Source organism: Chrysemys picta, chromosome 4, assembly GCF_011386835.1.
Source record: "Chrysemys picta bellii isolate R12L10 chromosome 4, ASM1138683v2, whole genome shotgun sequence".
In the NCBI taxonomy this organism is placed as follows: Eukaryota; Metazoa; Chordata; order Testudines; family Emydidae; genus Chrysemys; species Chrysemys picta.
In genome coordinates this window covers 141,817,642-141,833,111 of record NC_088794.1, presented here as the reverse complement: position 1 = coordinate 141,833,111, position 15,470 = coordinate 141,817,642, and the positions used below count along the sequence as shown (strand labels likewise).

Genomic DNA, 15,470 nt, shown 5'->3' with positions numbered 1-15,470 from the left:
TAAATTGGTGACATGTAAAATATGACCCTCTCCATACAGAAATTAATATGATGTTAGCTGCATCCATGCTTTAAATACCACTGCTATTAGCTGGGTTGACTTTCCTGACCTGTGTGGACAGGGAATGTTAAGCCATTCTATAGGCCTCCATCTACAATGGTTTATTACATGTTTGAGCATTTAGTCAAATACAAGCTATTATGTTTCAACCAGGGGTAACTGGATGATGTTTGGTCTGTATCATGCAGGAAGTCAGACTAGATCAGGGGTTCTCAAATTTCATTGCACTGCAACCTCCTTCTGACAACAAAAATTACTACACAATCCCAGGAGGGTGGAGTGAAGCCTGAGCCCACCTGTAAACCCCCCCCCGCTCCAGGTGGAGGGGGCCAAAACCAAACCCCAAGCCCTCACTGCCCCTTTGGGAGGGGAGATCAAAGCCGAAGCCCTGTCACCTGAGCCCTCGGACTTCGGCCCCGGGCAGTGAGGCTCAAGCTTTGGCCCCAGGCCCCAACAAGCCTAAGCCTGCCCTGGCAACCCCATTCAAACGGGGTCATGGCCCACTTTGAGATCTCGACCCGCAGTTCGAAAACCACTGGACTACATGATCGAATGGTCCCTTCTGCCCTTGAAATCTGTGAATCTGTGGCGTAGAAGGGATTGAAACTGAACCCATTTACTAACAGCCTGTGTGGCTGGGGGCCAGCTGGTGAAATTAGTGCTATCGTAACTTGGCCAAGAACCAGCCAGCTGAGACTCAGCCTCGCTGAGGCAGGGGTAATGCTTTTTTGGCCTGAGGGGGCAACCTGCGCTGCCTTCTAGGTGATGTTTAAGATGCCGGCAGAGACCTGACCAATCAAGCCCTAAGGCCAACACTTTCAAAATGACTGTTGGGTGTCTTCATTTTTGGATTCCCCACTGGAAAGATCTTGAGCCTAGTTTCCAGAGGTGTTGAGCACCCACAACTCCATCTGAAGCCAGTGGGAGCTGCAGGCACTCCGCATCTCTGAAAATTGGTCCAGAGTTGTCTCAAGTTACATGCCCACAAACTGAGGCACCCAAATCCGGTGGCTGCAAGCGGTGTGGTCTCAGTTATCCTTGGAGAGCCCTCTCTCCTCGTGCGATCCTATGGCAGCTGAAGTAGCTGAGATGCATACACTCACAGGTCCCTGGCTTGAATGGGAGCAGTTGGTGGCTGGACATATTCAGTCAAGTGTCCTTGATTCTTAAATTTATTCCCCTTCTAGAGCCAAAAGGACCTGACTCTTTGACCTGCCAGACATGCTGCCAGAGCTACATAACTTCCCACACTCCTCACAAGGGGACATATGTAGCAGGGGAAGAATATTTTGTTTACAGTGGGTGGAAGTATTTACTTTAGGGATACGGACACAGGGGATTTTTTTTATGTGCTTTTATTGTTTAACTCCATGTTTAGACCCCTAGATTTTGGGATTTGTCTTTTTAACGAAATAGAAATGAATAAATAAGCAGCAATAAAAATCATCCCTTTGTGTGCATTCTGGGTAGAATTTTGTGATCATGTGATGAGTTCATCATGGAACCTTTGTGTCATTTAAGATGTACTTGGACTGATGGGAGTGGGAGGAGTAACATATAGTTTGCAGGAGGTATGTGTCACAGGGTGAGCGGCCCTTGAAGAGGAGTTGGGCCCAACCTCACCTGTGACTGATCAGCTGCCTCCTAGCTGAGATTGATCAAGTGATTATAAAAGCCAGCAAGTGGTTCCATTGAAAAGGAATGCTGCAGGAGGAGGGTGGGTTCCTGTTGCTGGCCCCAGGAGCAGGGGGAGGGAGAAGCAGGGGAAAAGGCTTTTCAGCCTGCTTTGGTCAAGAGAATAGCTTTGGTTAACTTTTGTATTGAAGAATAAAACAGTGCCCCAAAGGAAAGGCCTAAACAGACTTTTGGGCATGGTGTTAGCCCTTCCTGGGCTGGGGCGACCGGCCAGGAGCCCTCCGGTACCTCAAAGGATGCAGTGCTCTGGAGAGATGAATGAGATTGACTTGAAACTTCAGAAAATTGCTGCAGCAGACGAGGTTTCCACTACACGGAAGGGGTTAAGAAAATACACAGACATTGTGATTTCGCTGGGTGCGTTCTCATGCGCTGGCGAAGTGTTGACTGATTCTCAGAGGTGCACCCATTGACTTTAACTGGAGTTGTTGATGCTCAGCACTTCTGAAAAATCAGGCTTAGTGTTACTTATGCGCACACACACACACACACACACACACACACACACACACACACACACACACACACACACCCCTACCTTTACTCAGAGAGTCGCTGGAGAAATGTTATAGGAAGCTGGAAAGAACCAGTTTAATTGTCTGTGCCTCAAGGGAGCTTTCTTACGTAATGTTCAGTTGTTTTAGGAGTGCGGTGAATGGAAGTTGGTCTTGTGCCTGCTATCAGCCGTGTAAAATAACAAATGATGACTCAACAGTTCCTGGAGCTGGGACTGTGACGTCAGTAATTCATTGTTGTAAGAGCGGGCCCAGAGTGAGAAACCGATGTGTTTCTCAGAAATGTACTCACTAAATATAAGCCAGGCAAACCCCTAGATTAAATTCTTCTAACGACAGGAAGTCTGTGCCCTCTCAAAGGACAGTCACTATGCATGATTTTGGAGAAATAAATGCAACATTACTCTGTCATTTCTGAAATGTGTTGGTTTTTCATTATGCCTTCATTAGCTAAATAAAGATAACAAAAACAAAACAAAACAAAATCCCAGCAGTTCACTACCTTTAGGTTTACAGCAGCTCCTTTCTGGTTGTGCTGTACCAATACCCCGAAGGCTATATAATACTGTTTGTGGCATGCTGCAATTTGATTTCTCCTAGGCATAAATTGTTGCTGATAGCAGCATGGATTTATGGACTGATTGAAGGCTTAAGCATGCAAATAAAATGTCCAGTGAAATTGCAAGAAAATCAGTTTGCAATTAACTCTTAATTGCTGGATTTTCGTAGTCCTGGTCAGTGCCCACAAGATTTCCAAATGGCTAGCTAAACTGTGTGCCACTGGCTATCATCAGTTTGACTGTATTTAAGAGCCATAGCTAATGTATATGAACAATTCCTATGACAAAGTTTGGAGTGGATGTAATGGCTTATCTCCATTAATTATTCTGACTTGAAAGCAAAGGCCTTGAAGGTCAGTATAGCTCCATTGCAGTCAGCTGGGAATCTGACGCAAAAATTAAATCTACTTCAGAACACTTTTCAAAGATTGTATTAGTGACTTCTCTCTTCATTTCCCCCCTCCACTGCTGCTGCTAATCCCTTCTTACTCTGGACTACTGCCGAGTACTATCCATTCTATCAGTTTATCCTCTGTAATTGTGTAAACCTCTTAGTTTAGAATGCCAGAGCTCATTAGGATTCAGGGCTGGTTTAGTGGGTGTGTTGGGGGAGAGGATCAGTCACATTATTGCCTCAAATAACATATTCAGAAAAAAAAAATTGTGAAGTTTGTCAAATCATTTGGCCTGTTCCTGTTCCATGCTCTAGTGCATCTGGACTCTGTTGTAGTTAGAGCACTGCAATGCTGGTGAAGTTTGACCTGTGTTTTTTTATCAGCATGGTATTTAGAAAACAGTTGTTGATTTCCAAGCTTCCAGCCAAGACTTAAAGTGAGTAGGGTTGTGTGAGGTTGCAGAGCCATGCAAAAAAAAAAAAAAAAATCAGGAGTTTTGAGGAGCCCTGAGGCAAACCGACTGCCCTTGAGGTGGCATTATAATAATACGTTTACCAGCTGTCCAACCCATACACTTATTTACTACTTATTTATTTATCAACTAATAAATTTCCATTAGAGAAGAAGACCTGACCCCCTGCATGGAGGCAGCTTTTATGCATTGGTTTCCACTGTGCAAAGAGTAAATTGCTGAGTATTGTTGTAAAGCACTTTCAACGAGAGAACAGAGAGTGAAAATGTCCCCTGCTCCCTAGTGGAGTCTTCTGACTTTGATGGGTTTCAGATTGGGCCCTAAATCTGCCTGCCAATGAATCACATGCGCCAGCCATATATGTGGAGATTAAATGCTTACACAGTGTGGAATTCCACATTCAAGTGGAATCTCTGAACATGCTGGATAACCATATACCAGTTTTCAGTCTCCTCCAAATGCTCCCTTATGTGGACACTACAAACTTTAAAGTCTTTGGACAAAAAGAATAAAATTACTTGTAGTTAAATTTTGTTAAACGAGTAATTAAGGATCGGATCCTGTGAAGGCATCCACATGAGTCAGTAGGTATAAGGATCTGCCTGCATGGATCTGTTTGCAGGACTGAGGCCTATGTCAAGTTCAGGGTGAGATTCTATGCTCTGCAGCCTAAAGGGAGAGGGGTCTAATGTGGCTTTAAGCCACCTTTGCACCCTTTCAATCTTGGGCTGCTCTGAGGGCAGGAGAGGCCCCAGTGTAATTTATACTGATCTGGAGGCCTATCTAAGTAGGGCAGACTCCTTGGGGCAGCTCTGTGGGCCCTATCATGTCTCAGAATCTCTACAGCACGCTTTGAGCATCCCTGCTCTGACACGCTCCTGGTACGCCCCCTACACAAGGGATTGTGAGGGCGCTTTCCTCCGAGCCTGCCTTACTGCTCTCTTAGTCCATTCCTGCATTAGGGGAATTGTCTCCTGTCCTGAACTGGCATTTTTACGGCCCATTTATGCCACTCCAGCCCTTTGACTCAACATAAAGGGGTCCGAGCAGAGGTGAGGATTTCGTGCCAGAAGTCTTTATCATTGAGCTGCAGACCAGATAGACTGCTTAAGGCAAGTCTCTGGAATGATGCTGATCTCGCACAGCTTGTAACCATTTTGTGTGTGGACACTAACTGTGTTACAGCTGTGTTATGTTATGGCTAGAGTCGGTCAGGAATTCTCCAACTTTTTTTTTGATGGAAAATGTCTGTTTTGCAAAACTGAAATTGTCTGTGGAAAAATTACAATTCTATTGGAATAATTGGGGAAAATTGAAATCAGATCTCCTCAGCTGGAAGGAATCTTGTCAATTTCATTTTCTGCCTGAAAGTTATGTCCTGTTTGGGGATGATTCCCCCCCCTCCCCCAAGAACATGAAATTTTTCACAAGAAGGGATCTCTGTTTTCCTGCCAACTCTAGCTGTAACAGTTTTTGAAGAGTGTTTCAGACATGGGTTTATAGGTATGTGCCAGGCTTTGGAGAACAAGTGTATCTCATTTCCTGTTCCATGCTATGCAACTATAACTTATTTTCACAGGCAGATTCCACACGCTTCGGTCCCCCAGACAGTCCTAGGAATCAGTGCCCATATTCCTGCCTGAATCAGCTCACTCACAAAAGGGCCAGTGTCCCAGCCACTAATCTCAAGGGGTATGTCTACACAGCCTGGTTTGACAGACTTGGGGTAGTAGGGCTTATGCTAGCGTTCTAAAAATAGTTGTATGGGCAGCACTTGTAAATTTTGGCTGGGCTGAAGCTCAACTTCTGAAGCCCAAGAGGGTAGGAGGGGGTAGGTTTCAGAGCCCAAGCTCGAGCCAGAGCTGCATCTTCAAAGCACGGTCTACACATCTATTTTGAAAATGCTGGCGTGAGCCCTGCTAACCCACGCCTGTCAGGCTGGGCTGTGTGGCTAACTCTAATGGGCTGTGTAGACATAGAATCATAGAATATCAGGGTTGGAAGGGACCTCAGGAGGTCATCTAGTCCAACCCCCTGCTCAAAGCAGGACCAACATCAAATAAATCATCCCAGCCAGGGCTTTGTCAAGCTGGGCCTTAAAAACCTCTATGGAAGGAGATTCCACCACATCCCTAGGTAACCCATTCCAGTGCTTCACCACCCTCCTAGTGAAAAAGTTTTTCCTAATATCCAACCTAAACCTCCCCCACTGCAACTTGAGACCATTATTCCTTGTTCTGTCATCTGTTACCACTGAGAACAGTCTAGATCCATCCTCTTTGGAACCCCCTTTCAGGTAGTCAAAAGCAGCTATCAAATCCCCCCTCATTCTTCTCTTCTGAAGACTAAACAATCCCAGTTCCCTCAGCCTCTCCTCATAAGACATGCATCCGACGAAGTGGGCATTCACCCATGAAAGCTTATGCTCCAATTCATCTGTTAGTCTTAAAGGTGCCACAGGACTCTCTGTTGCTCATAAGACGTGCTCCAGCCCCCTAATCATTTTTGTTGCCCTCCACTGGACTTTTTCCAATTTTTCCACATACCCTTAACCCTAATCGTAATCCTGCAAGCTGCTCAGTACCCACACAGAGCCCCCCTGGAAATCTACCCAGAGCAGCTTGCAGAATCAAGGCCTAACTGGAAGGAATTACCTTCAAAGCCCCGCGGTGCCTTTCCAAGCAAAAATGAGGCAGTGCGTTTGAGTTACATGAGGCCCTCTCATTAGGGACAGAGCATGTAGCTCCCACAGTACTCTTGACTAGAGCTGGGGAATTTTGTGTGTGCGCAAGAATATTTTTTTCACCAAAAAATGCAGATTCAAGTCGACCAAAACAATTCACAAACCTGGGTTGAATTCAGCTAATCGTTTTGGCTGGAAAACAAATTGGGGGAGGGAAAACTCCAGAAAAATTTCATTTGTGGTGCTATCCAAAACATTTGGTTTGATCTGAAACTATTTTTTTTTTTTTGCAGTTTTTTTGGTTTTGTCAAGAAAAACTTTTTAAACAATTGTTTGTCTGATCCCAAATTATTTTTGTTTTTTTGCTTCGACCACCACCGTTATTTTCCCAGCCCTGTTCCTAACTCCTGCCAGCTTGTTGCCGGCACAGGGGCCCGAGGACAGCAACAGTGAGGTTCGTTGCCCGGAGTGCTTCGTGCCAATAAACATACCGGGGTGGAGAAACAATCAAAGTTTATTTGAGATCTCAAAGTGGTGCAAGGAGACAGGCAAGTCTCAAATCGAGCACCCCAGCAAAAACAGTTTCTCTCTTCTTTATACATTTTACAACTAAGTCCCCCTCTCTCCCCCTCTCTACCACCTCCCCCTACTCCCCCTCCCCTCTCTACCGAAGGCATGTTCATACATTTAAGCAACTAAATCATTCTAGGGCTATAAATCTAGCTTGTTAGTAACTTCTCTCTAAACAGTTATTTGGTCCTGTTTACCCTTAGTTTATTACCCCTTCCCCAGCTAGAAACATGCAAACCTCATCATTATTGTTTGGTACCTGAAATGAGCAAGGTCGTAATTGCTAACTAGCTATTTACACATTCCAATTCCTGTCCTTGGTTGTTAAGGTCGATCAGAGTTAAACATGGAAGGACAGAGTTTAAACATGGAAGAACTCTGGCTCAGGCAGGCATAGTAACCCCAACAAGCTTAGTAAGCAAGATGAGAAATAAACCGAATTATCCTGCAGAGGAATCTACAGCACTCATGTCTGGACACCGGCCAGCCGCAAAACAAACCCTTCTGACCCAGATCACTTTATTTCACTGAATTGTTTCTTTAATTTACAGTAACAGTTGGCACTTTGGCTTTGTTGATTGTTGATTCCAATCCAAAATGGTGCAACAGGATTTCCTGTTGTGGCTGCCGTTGCTGTGAAGCCTCTAACGTCACTGTTTCCTGTTGACACAAATTCTTAATTTCTTCTTATTGCCAGTGTTAGACAAAGATAACAGATCAGGGAAAGCTGCTTCTGAGACACAGCATGTAAAACACTGAGGAGGATTTCGGCAATGCCTCTCTGTCAAAAGCACAGTCCAATCCTCAACCCGTCCTAACTCCCATTTGTACCTATCCAGCAACTCAAAGTGGACTGAAAGCTGTCTTAAACTAGCAGATGAAGACTTTTCCCTCCCCCTCTGCCCCACCTCAGTACAGGGGACGTTCCCAAGTGAAGAGTGGGCAGTTGTGGCCTGCCAGAGTAGCTCCTTGGGAGCCTTTATTCACCAGTACAAGTTAGAGCTGCACTGAGACTGCTCTAACTTGTGCTGAGAGCCCATGGTCAGGAGAGGCAGAACAGTGATATAAGGCTCTCTATCCCTGCCCATCCTCTAGGCGTGCCAAGCATTGCTGTGGAGTGCCAGATAATCTACCCCTAACTTTATTATTAAAGCCATTTTCTATGTAGCCCCCCCCCCGCTTCCTGGTTCATAGACGTTTCATAATATGCTGGTCCCTAATTTTAAATGCTGTGAATCCCCGTTCTTAATAAAATGTCATTGTTTCAGAATGTTTATTTTTCTCAGGATACTTTTGGAGAGATTATTTAGTTGGTCTTTAGCAGTTTAGCAGGTTGATGATATTCACAAGTGGGGCCAATAGAAAATCTTATTTAATTCCTCATCCCCCAAGCATACTAATTAGTGCTGATCTTTATAATATATGCTACCATGCATGTAAGAAGTCAATGCACAAATGCTGGATAGTGAACAAATTACAATACCCACCCCATCTCTTCTACTTAGTCAGACCCACAGGACTGAAAAGTGTTAGTAAACTGGGCAATTAGCAACCCTGAGGGAAAGAATTAATTTGGGTAGGTAGAAGTTATGCTGAAGGCTAAATGGGAGAGTCTTAATAGCGAAACAATCCTGATTTATAGTCTGTGCATGTGAGCATATGCAGAGGTAAGTCTCTAGCTACTACGGTTGCGAAGAAAACCTTCAGTCTATGACCCGAGTGTAACCCATGTAGTGATGTTTGCCTGAGTTTGCGGAGAGCCTGAAACAATAGCTGTGGACTGCCCCATTCATTTCAATATCTGTTAATTCAGATGCCAATGATGATATTTTAAACATTGCTGTTTCAGTGCACCTGTAAGCATGTGAGAAAGGAGGGAAGTATTAGACTATGAAAATCTACAGCAACTTATCCCAGAGTGTGAGGTATGCCCCACAAGGAGATCACGAAGCACTAGCTGGGGTGGAGAAGCAGAGCATGTATGAATTAAGATAGGAGGGGATTGCACTGGTTTCGATTTCCTGACAGTGGCAAACACTGGACTATTGCAATCGCTGTGTTCCTAAATACACATACGCAAAAAATAAGGTGCTGGTGAATTAAATAACTTCATGTAGGCAATGTGGCAGGAAGGAGTTTTAAGGAGGAATTTGAATGAAGAGGTGGGTGATGGCCTAGTGAACTGACCTAAATTCTACGAGATTTCACCACAGTATATGTTACTTATTCTTGCTCAATGTCCTTTTAAGGGCTTGTCTACACTGAAATGCTTTTTCAGAATTATTCATCAGAATAAATTAGGATGTGATTTTTTTGAAGCGCAATAGCTATTCCTCACTAACTTCTTGTGTGTGCACGCTTATTCCATATTAAGAGTACCTTTTATGCAGTGTAGCTTAATCCAGTGAGTCAAGAAAGCATTAGCTTACTAATGTTAAGGCTAGGTTCTTTTCAGGTCAGTATTTCTCAAATTGGGAGAGTTGGTTATTCTTATTTGATTGGCAGTTTATTACTTCACTCAGAACTATGTACATATGGTTTAAGGTAAACCACACAAAGGCATTCGTAGTAAGGAATAAGATTGTCCTCATGGGGAACTAGTGTGCAGTAGTTATTCCAGGCTATTTCCCCATATAGACAAGTCCTAATATCAGACCAGAGGGAAACAGTAAAGGATCATTGTCGTTTGTATGGATTTCAAACAGCATTTAAGGCTCTTGTGGTGTGATTGTTTTCCTCACAGTAGTTTCAAATGGTGGCTGAGTATTTTTAGACTCCTGGGTCTGGGAGCACATCTATCTTAACTTTGCTGCTTCTGGAGAGAGCTGAAAGATTCCATCAACTCTAGCAGCAGATTAACAAAGGCCCATGATGGTGATGAGAGGAATGCTGTTATGGTCAGTCACAAGCCATTTGGTTTCCCTCTTATGTCTTCAGCACCAGCTGTAAAATGAAAGGATTCCTGGTTTACTTTCATGCATCTCAAGATGTTAATGCCAGTAGTCATTTCAAGCTGACCGGATGCAAGAGACTGGAGAGAACCAAACACCCAGCATTTAGAGATGAGATTAAAACCTCCGGTCATAGATTAGTAATGCTCAATCATGGGAGGGAGATTTGGAGAAGGGCAGGTCAAAAAGCATCATAAAGAAATCAAACTTTCTCAAGTTAATCCTCTATTTACCTTCCAGACAGGACTTTTCTGTGGTTCAGAATGAAAACTTTAGTGATGAAACAATTAGAAGAACAGAACATAATGATGTTTAAACATGGAGGCAAATTTTGAGCCAGGCTCAAACAAGCCTTTGATTTATTTTCAGATGCAATTTTTCTGCAGACACTGGACTGCATTTTCTCCTCCCTATGCCTCCCAAAACAGAGCATGCACCAAGTTTGCACATGCAAAATCTTCATTTTTGTGTCCAGGTTGCTTAATTGGAGACACAGCTGCATGAACTGCATCTTCAACAGCTTTCTCCACATTTATGGATCTCTCCAAAAATATAGGAGGTCAAAGAACAGCATCAGTTCACTGAATCTCTGCCCATTTACTGCAAGGAACTATGTATTGCACTTTCACACAGCAGAATCTTTACTGTATACTCAGTCTTCATCAGCTCCTACAACCAACAAAGGTCTGTAGATTAATCAACAATATTATGAAAGGCTGACATTTCAAGACCATTTCCATGATCCTAGCTTGTAAAGCAATAAAAATTCTCTGAAGCAGATTCTAGGGATACTCTAGATGTGACATCATTGTTGTTATAACCTTTACTTTAAAATGGTAACGCTATGCGCTGTAAGCAAGCTGAGCAAACATGGCATAGTTATGCCCACAAAACTAGTGTATTTACGTCTTGAGTTTGACAGTCAACACCTATTCCCTAAATAAAGGGGAAATTGAAGTCCTAGAATTGAAAGTATTACAATATGTACTTCTGCATTACTTTCACTGCATCATGTGTACACGTAACTGTGTGTCAAATCCCTATAGAATAGTAGGGGGTAAAATTAGTAGGTGATGTATAGAAATTTGAATACGATTCTACTTTAAGAAGCCACTCTTATAAATAAGCATCTGTCAAAGTTAGACTCAGGACTCATAGTTTGTCAGACCACTCTGTTTTATTAGCACAGCGCTCTGCTAATACATTCAGATAATGTGAGCCCCCATGCAAGATTCAAACAGTCTTATTTATACAGATAAAAGGGTGCGAACTAATCAAAGGGACAGAGAGAGCAAAATTGTAAAATTTGCATAGGGCACAATATGCATATCCTGCTTTCTTATTAACTCTTATCGATCTAAGGCTAATGCTTCACCCATTGCCCTTAAGTGGGGCAATTCATTAAGCAGTTAATGTCTGCTTTCCTGCCCACTGGCTTGCAGCATTTCTCATTTCTACTTAAAGGTACATACAGCATTCTTTAATTCATTCTATTTCTTTAATATAATTCATTTCACTTTCACACATCTAATAAAGATTGAGATACTTTCTATAGATTTTTTGAGCCATCCAGATATAGCCACAGAAGGGATATAATTCTCTATTAAATCAGATTGGGGTGGTTAATAAAAACCTATGGAAAGGTTATAATTATCTATTAAATTCTCTAGGAGTCTTTTCGTTAGCTTGCATCTGCTCATATGTACAGACCAAATGGACATACTTTATTATTGAGATGGTTGGGAGGGTTTTTTTGACAGATCTTCTAGTTTTTGACTTAACCTCCCTGGAAAGATCACATTTTTCAGCATCTCTTGGTGTTTTTTCTGTGTTTGTTTTGGGGAGAATAGTTTTGATTTGAATTCATTTCTGCATGGGACAGGATATGCTGATTAATGCTCTTTGTCCATGTTATGTTTGTGTGTCTGTGAAGGATCGCCTGTTCTTCGTCATGGAGTTCGTGAATGGTGGGGACTTGATGTTCCATATTCAGAAGTCCCGTCGGTTTGACGAAGCTCGAGCCCGCTTCTATGCTGCGGAAATTATTTCGGCCCTCATGTTTCTCCATGAGAAAGGCATCATTTATCGGTGAGCTCTGGATTTCATTTACTCTCCTGGTCTAAACTGCCCTTTTTGCACTTCAGCGAATAATCCCTCGCTAGCCACTGGGAACCAGTTAACAAATGTAATGACAATCGCTCTGTTTCCTTGTTGCTTATTGTCAAAGGTGCTCGCAGCCTGCAGGAGGCAGGGAAACTACCTGATACAATATTTACTATGGGGTGGGGTGGGGGAGGGGAACCATCATTGCAAGACCAGTTATATGTCTAGGAATAGATATAAAAATATCACCCTTACATGTCCAAGATATGGGGCCAAATGCTGAATTGGTGTAAACTAGTATTGCTCCACTGACTTCAGTGAAGCAATGCTGATTTACACCAGCTCAGCATCTGGCCCACAGACATTTGCACTTATCAAGGCGCCTGTATTAATGGGGAATTGGATAGCTGCTGAGTGTTAGCTGCTGAAAAACAGAAGCCTCCTCTCAATAGGAATCAGCCTAACCTGCCGCTGCTGAGTACAAATCAAGGTCACAACAAAGAGGGAGTAGATTAGGTGGAAGCATTGGGTGTTATCTGGGGCATAAATACAATGGGCTGTATCCCCTGCCAGTGAGTGATTTGTCATTTATAGCCCTGTCCACATGGCCTGAATCCACCCTGGGCTGTTGTTCCTCTGCATTCCCCCTCAATGTCCATTTATGCTACAGACAGAAAAATGAGTCTGGCAAACACGTCTAACATGACTCAGCACGTCCACACAAGGGTTTTTTTCTGAGCACAAGTATCAGACGTCATCTTTGTTTACCTGTCCACAGCCGCCACTTTGCACGATTGTGTTGTATCAGTGCAGTCTAGGAAAATCTGAGCTTTGTCCCCACACTGCTTCTGATGCTCCTGTCAGGCTAGAGGATTATGGGTGTTTTTCAAGATACCATTTCCCCCTCCATGGCTACATAGCATTCCAATCCCAGAATCCATCAGGGTCCGCAGGGCCAGTTTGGTTATTGACTGTCCCTTGTGTAATGCCCCAACGCTTCCCAATTGCCAATCTGATTACCCTGTGGTCATCAGGCCAGAGTGGATCACTGGTTCTGGATCATGGAGGTTGGTCTGGCAAAGATCACGATGCCAGAAATTTTTAAGAATTCCATCATGTATGCAAGGGAGCAGGATATATGAGACACTTCATAGAACTGGATGGAATGACTAGTGCAGTGAGCATACAAGATACTAGGAGGACATGATTAAAGAGTACTGTCTATAAAACTTGGTGCAATGCACTTCAGGATGTCCTCCCATTCAGAGGGTAGGAAGACTGGCTAATTAAATTACACAGATTCTTTCAGGGGTTCCCAACAGCAAATCTGTCATGTTTCATATCCAAGTATGGCCTGACAATCCTGCCACAGCCCCACTCTTCACCCAGGCCTTTACATGATATGCCAGTACTGTTAGAAACTATGTGGGGGTGTGGACATGCTCTGTGCCGATTCAACCACATTACGTTACAGTCTGGTTACAAACTTGTAGCTAGATCTTGCAACAGGATCCACACGGGTAGACTCCTGTGCCCACGCAGAAAAGCCCTTTTGAAGACAGTGGCCATTGGTATCATTTTGTACTGTAGGTCGGGCCAAACACCATTTGATCATTGGCTCCTAAGGTTTAGCACATCTGAGCCTGTTCCCCAATTGTTTCTCACACTACCAATGTTGAAAAATTGTTTTCAAAACCAGTTTAACGTGGTGCTCAGCAATCATCTGTTCTTCTTCGAGTGCTCATTCATGTCAATTCCAATCAGGTGTGTGCGCGACAGCTGGAAGATTTTTTTCCCCTAGCAGCATCCATATGGTCGGCCTGGGTGCCCCCTGGAGTCATGCCTTCATGGCACCCAATTTTAATGTGGCTGTGTAGTCACGGCAGAGCGCTGGGAGACAGATCTCCCAGTGCTCTTAAAAAAACCACCTCCACAAGGGACATAGCTCCACCCAATGGAGCTTTCTTGCTCTGATCAAGTCAAACAAGTTCTCCTGGGCAGCAGGAAACCCTCCACAAGGGACGTAGCTCCCAGCACTGGTGCACCGTCTACACTGGCACTTTCCAGCGCTGAAACTTGCTGCGCTCAGGGTGAGGTTTTTTCACACCCGTGAGCGAGAAAGTTGCAGCGCTGTAAATTGCCAGTGTAGACAAGCACTAAGAATAAGCTGCCTCAAGAAGAATATTACATACACGCTTTACACAGCGTTGTGAGCAAACTCAAATATCCTTGCGCAAGCTGATCATCGTGTTTTCCTTTGGATGTAGATTTTTTTTAAAAAAGAGCGCACAACTGTTGCTCTATGAAAGAGAATTCTACATGCAACAACCTTAACTGTGATGATGCTTTTGCCTAGTAATATATAGCACAAACTGAGACAAAATCTGCTCAAGATCTGCTACACTAGTATAGTCCGGGGAGCAAAGAACTATGATTTGGCATCTGAAAAAGCATGTCCTTAATTCTGTGGCTGAATTTCATTCTAATTTCCCCCCCTTGTATGATGTGACATGGAACTGCAATATACTTAACAACATTCTTCAGAAAGCAGCTATAAATAGCAGATGCTGAATTGAGAACTAAACCTCAGCTGATATTTCTTTGATAATGATAGTAAAATGTCTCACTTCTGCAGCAACATATAAACACAAAGAGTGCACGCTGCCCAAATGCGCCGGCAAAGCAAGAGCAATAGTTTGTTCCAGCTAGCCGTCACCGGCAGCAAGAAGGAACTGAGGGGTGGCGGGTGAGGCCCCAGAAAAAGAAAAGGCCAGAGAGGGGTCGCTGTCCCTCATCAAAACCCAAGGAGTCTGCAGCAGGGAGAGCCGATTTGGGCCATGTCACCTCGGCCCCTCTGCCTCCCAGGCTCTGGTCGACTCCTGCCCCCTCCAGGATCCAGTTGAGTCCGAACCCTGATCGCTTTCTGGACCAACATGGTGGGCAGCTCCAGCTCCCATCAAGGCTTTATGCGCCTCACAGCGCCGTCCTCCCCGCAGAGGAGAGACAAGGGGCATCCCATCAAGGGGCAAGCCGGCGAAGATGGCGCACCGATCCTCATCTCCAACGCGTCTCTCCCGGATGTAGTGAACTCAATCTTCCATCAGTAGAGTTTTCCCCAGATAGACCTGTTAGCCACGCAACGCAACAGAAAGTGTCAGCAGTTTTGCTCCTTCCTGAATCACAGCCCGGGCTCCATCACGGGCGCATTCCTCCTCCCATGGGGAGGCCGTCTCCTATACGTGTTCCCGCCCGTCCCTCTCGTTTACAAGGTGCTCCTCAACATTCGGAGGGAACGAGCTTTGGTGATATTGATAGCTCCAGCCTAGCCCCGCCAGCACTGGTACACATCCCTCCTGGAAATGTCCGTGGAAGCCCCAGTCACCTTGCCGCTCTTACCAAACTTAATAACTCAGGATCACATCTGTCTCCGACATCCGAACCTCAAGTTGCTTCACCTCATGGCGTG

At 44.2% G+C, this 15,470-nt stretch overlaps 1 protein-coding gene across 2 annotated transcripts in view; it reads left to right on the top strand.

Annotated features, from left to right (window-relative positions):
- Positions 1-15,470, top strand: part of PRKCH (protein kinase C eta) — a 221,936-nt gene that overhangs the window by 143,518 nt on the left and 62,948 nt on the right. For both annotated transcript variants that reach the window (XM_005285871.4, XM_005285869.5), the window contains one exon: positions 11,835-11,989. In XM_005285871.4, coding sequence (XP_005285928.1) covers positions 11,835-11,989 — 155 coding nt within the window. The remainder of the gene's footprint in view (positions 1-11,834; positions 11,990-15,470) is intronic.